A 9,814-nucleotide genomic window follows, 5' to 3' on the forward strand; every position below is an offset into this window, starting at 1 on the left:
TCGACGTTAACGATATGGGCCTGTAATTTAGTGGATTATTCCTACTACCTTTCTTGAATATTGGCGTGACCTGTGCATCTTTCCAGTCTTTGGGTACGGATCTTTCGTCGACTGAACGCTTGTATATGATTGTTACATATGGAGCTAATGCATCAGGATACTCCGAAAGGAACCTAATCGGTATACAGTCTGTACCAGAAGACTTGCTTTTATTAAGTGATTTGAGTTGCTTCACTACTCCGAGGATATTTACTTCTACGTTACTCATGTTGGCAGCTGTTCTCGATTCGAATTCTGGAATATTTACGTCGTCTTCTTTTGTGAAGGCATTTCGGAGGGCTGTGTTTAGTAAATCTACTTTGGCAGCACTGTCTTCGATAGTATCTCCATTGTTATCGCGCAGAGAAGGCATTGATTGTTTCTTGCCGCTAACATACTTCCCACACGACCAGAATCTCTTTGGATTTTCTGCCATGTTTCGAGACAAAGTTTCGTTGTGGAAACTGTCATAGGCGTCTCGCATTGAACTCCGCGCTAAGTTTCGAGGACTGCCAATCTTGGGGATTTTGCGTCTGTTTAAATTTGGCATGTTTGTTATGGTCTGGGGTGCGATTTCCTATGACAATAGAAGCACTCTCGTTGTTATCCCACGCACCCTGACTGCAGATTTGTACGTTTTGGTCATTCGACCCGTTGTGCTGTCACTCATGAACAGTACTCATGGGGTGTTTTCCACGTATCACTGTTGTAAACCAACAAGCTGTGCATAGTGCCGACAAGTTGTTTTGGCTGTTGGTCACGAGATCTGTCTCCAGTTTGCTTGCTTACTTGAAAGACAAGAAAATGAACATTAAGCTACAATCAGGAATGGAGAACCAACAGGTGAATCAGTTGTTTTGTGAAGGCTAAGGTAAATGCTAAAGCTAAAACTGTTCTCAACACGAAGGCTACTCTGAACGCGACAGTGCTTTACTAGACCCAGACGTATTGGGGAGTGGCATTCCAAGCCTTTACCAGGCCTTTGAACTGATTTAGCCAGTCAATTACAGAGAGCTACAGTTAGGCCTAAAATCTGAAGCACGGTGCATTTTTTAGATTAACCAATAATGTCTCGAGAGTTAAGAAGTAATAGAAAACATCCTAGTAGCATCTAACGACTGAACGTGTGGCCTTTACACGTTTATTCTGATCGACCGAGACATAGGGGAGAAAATTAGAAAAGAGAGAACAAGTTTACTTGACTTATTTGATTCTTTGATCAGAATCAAAATATGGTGCAAATGTCAAAACAGTCATCAGCTTGAAACTCTGACAGATGATAATCGTGTACCGAACAGGCATTCTAAACCGGTAGGAGGAAGAATATGAGTCGTGGGTGCATCGTCGGGTCGGTACCAGCACTGCCTGCGACTGGCGATATACCGGATACGAGCCCCTATGGTACGCAACTATCAAGAAGTTCCAAACCACACTCTGTTGCAAGGCGAAAGATTTATTCTGGTGTCTTCAATTTATATCCCAAACTTTAGGCTTTTCTCGTCCACAGAGAGAACACGGCATTATAGCCAGAGTTTAACAAAGTTATGGAACGCTGGCGACGAAATGAGGCATTTTTGAAATTATTGTGGATAAGTGACAACCAGGCGACTAATAAAGTTGGTGTGTAGCACGTTTAAGCCGGCAGATTTTCCATCACACTTCACAGAAATAACATGCACACAATCGAGGACACAGCAATGGGCAACAAGTACAAGAATTATGGCACAATCAGTTTAATGGCTCATGCATCCAAAGTGCTCACAAGAATAATATAAAGAAAAATGGAAAACAAAATTGAGAATATGCTAAATAACGACCAGTTTAGCTTAAGGAAAGGTAAAGGTAGGGAGACCATTCTCACGTTATGCTTGGTGATGGAAGCAAGGCTGAAGAAAATTCAAGGCACTAAAAAACCGTTCGATAATGTAAAACGGTACACGGTGTTCGAATTTCTCGAAAAAATAGTCGTAACACAAAGAAAAGGACGGGTGAGATACAATATGTACAAGAACCAAGAGGGAACAATAGAAATTAAACACCAAGAACGAAGTGCTCGGATTAAAAATTCTGTAAAAAGGGGATGTAACCTTGCGCCCCTACTGTTCGATCTATAGGTCGGAGAGCAAATGATGGAAATAAAAGATAGCTATACTCAGTGAATGTGATGAATAATTGTAGGTCCTACTGAATTAAGTGAACTGTCCAATGAGTACATATAAATACGGGTTGAGAATAAACGGAAGAAAAACGGAAATAACGCCGAACAGCAGAAATGAGATTAACGATAAACATCAAAACTAGGGACCATGCAGTAGATGAAATTAAGGAATAATACTACCTTGGAAGTAAATTTACTGATGATGGAGGAAGCAAGGAGGATATAAAAAGCGTGTTAGCACAGGCAACGAGGGAATTCCTGGTCAAGAGAACTGCAGTTGTAACAAAGATCTGCCTTAACCTCAGGAAGAAATTTCTGAGGATGTACATCTGGAGTACAGCACTGTATGGTACTGCATAATGGACAGTGGGAAAACCGTAACAGAAGAGATAGACGCGTTTGGGATGTCCTGCTCCGGAACAATGTTGTAAATTAGGTAGGCTGATAAGATAACGGAATGGTTAGGTTCTCAGAAAAACAAGCGAAGAAAGGAACATGTGAAAAACACTGACAAAAGGAAGGGTGAGAATGATAGGACATGTATTAAGACATCAGGAAATAATTTTCATGGTACTACTGCCGTGGTTGCGAATATAGGGACAGGTATCTCCGAGGAGTGCATTGTAATTTTATGAGGGGTAAGAACAAAAGGGTAGAATTGTGTTTCGGTCAAGGCAAAAATTATTTTTAAAATATCATTACTTATTGACACTCTTCGCTAAAACATTTCTACTGACTGCATAGCTTACCAGCAATATCTTATTTTTCGAGTACTACCGTTAACGCTAGACGTAATGCGGTTACAGCTTTTGAAATGAATGTATGGATAACGTCTTCCTCACGTATTCCACCCATAAACAAATACTTTGTACCATGCTTCTCTGGCAAAAAATTTGAGACATACACATCACATGTGCTCCATGAAAATGCTTTCTCCGGCTTGTAGCCACATAAAACAATACAGCGGAAATAGCTTTATTATTAACTACACGACAGTAAACGAACTATTTGACAGCACAACACAACCGTATCTATATAATAGCTACTACACTGTTGTAGGACCTAAACTATTATTACTATTATAGATAAAAAGCTTTCTATAGCCGAGATCGCATAAATCCTTCTTTATTTTCGACAAACGGTTTCGACTGACTTTGTTGTTATCCTCTGATCTGTAACGTAGAGTATATACACGATAAGAAAGTGTTCGCCGTCATCTGTATGAAATAAAATACACTATTACAAGTAAAAACTGAAGCTCCAAAGAAACTAGTATAGGCATGAGTATTCAAATACAGAGATACATAACCGGGCGGAATATTGCGCTGCTGTCGGCAACGCCTATATAAGACAACAAGTGCCTGGTGCAGTTGTTAGATCGGTTGCTGCTGCCACAATGGCAGGTTATCAAGATTTAAGTGAGTCTGAACTTGGTATTAAACTCGGCGCACGAGCAATGGGACACAGCATCTACTAGGTGGCGCCGAAGGGGCGACTTCCCCATCCGACCATTTCACGAGTGTACCGTGAACATCAGTAATCCGGTAAAATATCAAATCCCCGACATCGCTGCGGCCGGAAAAAGAACGGGACCAACTATGATAGAAGAGAATCGTGCAACCTGACATAAGTGCAACGCTTCCGCAAATTGCTGCAGGTTTCAATGCTGAGCCATCAACAAGTGTCAGCGTGCGAACCATTCTACGAAACGTCGTCGATATGGACTCCCTGAGCCGAAGGCCAACTCGTGTCCCTTGATGACTGCACGACACAAACCTTTACGCCTCGCCTGGACCCGTCAGTAGCGACATTGGACTGTTAATAACTGGAAACACGTTGCATCGTCGTACGAGTCTGTTTCAAATTGCATCGACCGGAGGAACGAGTAAGGGTATGGAGTCAACCTCATGAATCCATGGGCGCTGCTTGTCAGCAGGGGACTGTTGAAGCTGGTGGAGGCTCTGTAATGGTGTGTGGTGTGTGCAGTTGGTGTGATATAGGACCCCTGATACGTCTAAACGGGTGACACGTACGTAAGCATCCTGTTGATAACCTGCATCCATTCATGTCCATTGTGCATTCAGACAAACTTTGGAAATTCCAGCTGCACAATGCGACACCCAACACGTTCACAATTGCTACAGAATTGCTCCAGGGACAGTCTTATGAGTTTAAACACATCCGCTGGTCGCCAAACACCCACACATGAACATTATCGAGCATACCTGCGATGCCTTGCAACGTACTGTTCAGAAGAGCTCGCTGGGGCCCTACACGATATTAGGCAGCTGTACCAGTTTCTTTGGCTCTCCAGTGTGTGTTTACAAGAAAGTAAACGTCATTACTAATTGCACAGTTATGTAATAATTAATCCCATCGTCGTCATCAAGGGCACAGCTTGGTACGTTAGCCCATCCACATTTCCACCCTCTAAATGCCGTTTGATTCACTTTGAAACGAATGCCTTTTACTTTCTAAGAATTTTAGCAGCAGGTCCATATGAAGGCTTTGGTCCCTGTGGATAATTTACAAGGAACACTGCCTCGTGACACTTTAAATATTTTGCAACCATTTTAAACAGCAGCCGACACAACAAAACATTCAGCTATTACTCTGTTTATCTATACACTGTACAAAAGTGCACTGACTATAGATTTCAGACCACTACCAGAGATGATGCTGCGGGGGTTACATTTAAAATTATGGCGCACACTTTCTTGTGGAACTGACAGTACGTGGACCATATCTCCATCATGATTTATCACGTGATATTTGAGAAAAAAAATTTTTGTTGGACGGTACAAGCAACGGAAATTGAAATACATAACTTCAAAATGTTTTGTTACAGAACGTGTTTATCATGAGTTACGAACTCATGCCATGTTGCATATTAGGGGATAAAATGTAGCACATGTTATATAGGACTGTCAGAAACAAAATACCTACAATTAAAAAGCAACTTGTGCACATGGTCTTGTCCATATATGTAGCGCTCACAGATGATTATTAAGTCCTAAAAACCACACTATTCGGTAAGTTCCACATTTACAAATCTGTTTACGTTGGCTTGATGTGTTCCATTCATTGATGATCAACCTTAAACGAAGTGTATAGTACAACTGGACGGTAGTGTTGCAAATATTATACGTGTATATAGTGTTACAGTTACTAGCCCTTACGTAGGTACCGTAAAACTAGAGATTAAATCAGAGCTGAAATTACTCCCTTCTTCCAGTTTAAAGTTAGATATTTTTGTGAGTGGTCTTTAAACATTGTAATAGTTACAAAACTGTACTATATTTGTACATGAAACATCTTCAAATGTTCTTATTAATACGTGCATTATAGGCAACTTCTGTAATTTACTCTTGTACAGCTTACTTCTGTATTGTCGTGGCGTGTACGTGCCAACAACAATAAAAGATTGGCGATGAGGGGGGGGGGGGGGGAGTGACGTAATACTTCCAGGAGAACAGGCAACTGGATATTGTAGCGTACAGGGTTAGCTGGGAAGGTAGTGTGAAGGCAGAGGGGGACGGGGGGGGGGGGGGGGGGAGTAAAGGAGAGTGTGCCGCTTCAAATCACAATATCTTGAGAATATTTACAGACAATATAATTTTAGAAATAATAAAGCATCGAAGTATGGGGGAGGGGGGGTGGGGAGCGGGACGGTGGACTGGGACAGGGTGGGGAGAGATTGGCTACATATACCGTGGACACTGACAAACTGGAATGCGCAGTACATAAATTATTATTATTATTATTAGTGAGAGCAGTCACGTACAGAGGACTGGCTGCCTGAAGTCTCCCAGTTCAGATTGTAAGGGGTTAACAACTATGTGATTTGCGAAGAGTAGGCTTGAGTCTATTTTTGGATATGTGTGGTCAGTTCTTTGAGACTGCTGAGGTCATCGGTCCCTAAACTTATACAGTACTTTATCTAACTTAAACTAACTTACGCTAAGGGCGACACACATGAACGCTCGAGGGAGGACTCGATCCTCCGACGGAGGGAGCCGCTCGGCTAGGCCTGAGTGTGGTGCACAAATACTAACTCGACTGATTATTATTAATAGGGGTGCAGAGTGTGGGTGAAGCAAGTGTCGCTAGGGATAGGAGGGTGCACCATATTTTATAACAAGTGTATACCCTCAATGTGGGTAGCTATCTTTGTTTTCCGAGAAGAAGGTGTACATAGCACTCTGAATGAGCTAGGAATTGCTTTACCATTTTATCATCATCATCATCATCATCATCATCATCATCATCACCATCATTTAAGACTGATTATGCCTTTGAGAGCTCGGTCTGGAGCATAGTCCCCCTTATAAAATTCCTCCATGATCCCTTATTCAGTGCTAACATTGGTGCCTCTTCTGATGTTAAGAGTATTACTTCAAAGTCATTCTTAGCCGAATCCAGGTACCTTCTCCTTGGTCTTCCCTGACAACTCCTACCCTCTACTGCTGAACCAATGAGTCACTTGGATAACCTTGCTTCTCCCAATGCGTGTAATATGACCCCACCATCTAAGCCTGTTCGCCCTGACTGCTACATCTATAGAGCTCATTCCCAGTTTTTCTTTGATTTCCTCATTGTGGACACCCTCCTGCCATTGTTCCCATCTACTAGTACCTGCAACTTTCATACCCGTAACCTCAGCCTTATTGATAAGGTAACCTGAAACCACCCAGCTTTCGCTCCCACACAACAAACTTAGTCGAAAGATTGAACGGTGCACAGATAACTTAGTCTTGGTACTGACTTCCTTCTTGTAGAAGAGAGTAGATCGTAGCTGAGCGCTCACTGCATTAGCTTTGATACACCTCGCTTCCAATTCTTTCACTATGTTGCCATCCTGTGAGAATATGTATCCTAAGTACTCGAAACCGTCCACCTGTTCTAACTTTTTTCCTCCTATTTGGCACTCAGTCCGTTTATATCTCTTTCCCACTGACATTACTTTCGTTTTGGATATGCTAATCTTCATACCACAGTCCTTACATTTCTGATCTAGCTCTGGAATATTACTTTGCAAACTTTCAATCGAACCAGCCATCACAACTAAGTCATCCGCATATGCGAGACTGCTTATTTTGTGTTCACATATCTTAATCTCACCCAGCCAGTCTATTGTTTTCAACAGATGATCCATAAATAATATGAACAACAGTGGAGACAGGTTGCAAGCCTTGTCTCACCCCTGAAACTACTCTAAACCATGAACTCAATTTACCGTCAACTCTTAACTGCTGCCTGACTATCTATGTAAAGACCTTTAATTGCTTGCAAAAGTTTGCCTCCTATTCCATAATCTCCTAGAGCAGGCAATAACTTCCGCCTAGGATCCTGGTCATATGCCTTTTCTAGATGTGTAAAGCATAGATACAATTCCCTGTTCCACTCGTAACATTTAACGAGAGAAGATGAAAATTAAGTCGACTGATAATGTAAAGAATCAGGAGGTTCTCTTTAAATGTGAACCTTTTAGGTTAGGCCTTACCGTGACTGTTATTGACATTAAATGAAACAACAAGTTTACTGTTACCAGTCACCGTTTTATTTATTTCCACGACGCGTTTCAAAGCTTTAAACCTTTTATAGCATGAACCAATGTATTACCCCAATCTTTAGGCACTTAATATATGTAACATGTAGTGTTAAGACCCTTGCCATGTAAACGTTTGCTCTCATATAATCACTCTTTCCACTCTCTCTCTCTTCCCCCCCCCCCCCCCTCTCTCTCTCTCTCTCTCTCTCTCTCTCTCTCTCTCTCTCTCTCTCTCACACACAAACACACACACACACACACACACACACACACACACACACTTTCTCTCTTTCCTCTATTTCTACCTCCAGCCTCTCACGTCTGTCTATTAATTCCAATCAAATAGTGTCATCTATGTACGATTTTAGTGCTGTAGCCAATATGATTATTGTACTTCAACTCTGAAACGTTTCACCTGATTGTTATTAACAAGTATGAAGTTTAAGCCATTTTAACATTTCACCTAATTGTATAAACGAGGACGAATGTTAAGCTGTTTTGACTTGTCAAAATTAGATTTATATGCCCCACCTGAAGTACACACACATATATTCGACACCTCAAAACAAACACCCCCAAATTCTTTAAACAGTTACTCTGTAATAATGTCGTTACGATGTATATTCGTTGTACTTTGGGATTATGTCTTCTCTCCTGCTACGAACTTTGTACCCAGCAGCTACCAGACGCCATATTTGTTTACAAATGTGACAGTATGTATCTCATGTGTTACGACAGCGAAAGGAATCTGTGACCACTGGAGGTACTCTAGTTTACTTATTTTATGTGTACCCTTAGATCAGTTTAATTTTTTGTCAGAAGAAATCCAAAACCATTTTCTGAAACAATGTCATGTTTCTCCACTAGGCAGTGCCACAAGTTCCCCCAAAAATTGTAACATAACACACACAAAAATGTCATACTAACTAATGTAAATCCACCCGATGATGGAGGTTTAAACTTTTGAAACGCGTCGTGGAAATAAATAAAATGGTGACTGGTAACAGTAAACATGTTGTTTCAGGAGGTTCTCCGCGGAAACGGTGAAGAAAGGAATATATGGGAAACACTGACAAGAAGAACGCAGAGTATGCGGAATAGATTCGATGGTAGTAGAGGGAGCTGTAGAAGGTAACACCTGCAGAGGAAGACAGCGATTGGGATACAACCAGCAAATGATTGAGGAAGAAGGATGAAAGTGCTACTCAAAGATGAAAATGTTGGCACAGGAAATAGGCCTCAAGAAACCAGTCAGAATCCACGACTTACTTAAAAAAAAAAAGACGGATCTGCAGAGGGTTACAAAGTGTAGAGGAAGATGATAAAGTTTGGAACACACTAAACAAATAATTGGGGAAGTTGTACTCTCGGATAAAGAGGTTGGGACAGGAAAGGAAATCGTGGGAGTGATGAATCATGAGAAGGTACACATGGGCTTCCGGAAACTGAAAGGACACAATGAGAAAGTCATCTACTCTCTGTCATAGGTACAAGCTGATGCACAATAGACATTGGCCTGTGGTGTGGCGTGGTTGCTCACCGAGGAACGCTGCGAGAAACTGCATGGCGACGGCCCGGGGCCCCTTGGAGCCCGCCATGCTGCCAGAGCTGAGCTGTCTTTGCTCGCAGGTGTGGCCAGGTGACTGACACCCTTGCGTAGCCGATCCTACACACGTGGCAGCTGCAGCACGCAACCGCCCATATATATGCCCGTGCCGTATCTCACACTGCTCGCGCTCATCTAAATCACGCCTGCCAGCAGTCAGCTGACGCAGAATATCTTACTTCTGAAATCACGTGCTTCTCCTCGCACCTAACATTGAACGTCGTCATAAAATATTCAAAAAAACATATTTGCCTAGCTGCGAAGCTGTATGGTCTTTGAACCCAAGTGGATCAGGGAATGACACACAGATTTCGCCTGTATATCCAGGCAGGACTAACGTTCCTCCGTTAGGCTTGTGATAGGACATACTATGGGAACCCTTATATGAAGTATTCGATACCACAGTTTTACATATTATACGATACACATTTCACAGTACAGCAAATGTTAAAATACAACT

The 9,814-nt window shown here is 41.9% G+C and overlaps 1 protein-coding gene across 1 annotated transcript in view; it reads right to left on the reverse strand.

The window, feature by feature from the left end:
- The window catches only part of LOC126278499 (facilitated trehalose transporter Tret1-2 homolog), a 47,608-nt gene extending 38,187 nt beyond the window's left edge, over window positions 1-9,421 (reverse strand). The window contains exon 1 of the mRNA XM_049978657.1: window positions 9,289-9,421. Coding sequence (XP_049834614.1) covers window positions 9,289-9,346 — 58 coding nt within the window. The 5' untranslated portion in view covers window positions 9,347-9,421. The remainder of the gene's footprint in view (window positions 1-9,288) is intronic.
- Between the last annotated feature and the right edge of the window lie 393 nt (window positions 9,422-9,814).

This window comes from Schistocerca gregaria, chromosome 6 (assembly GCF_023897955.1).
Source record: "Schistocerca gregaria isolate iqSchGreg1 chromosome 6, iqSchGreg1.2, whole genome shotgun sequence".
NCBI lineage: Eukaryota > Metazoa > Arthropoda > Insecta > Orthoptera > Acrididae > Schistocerca > Schistocerca gregaria.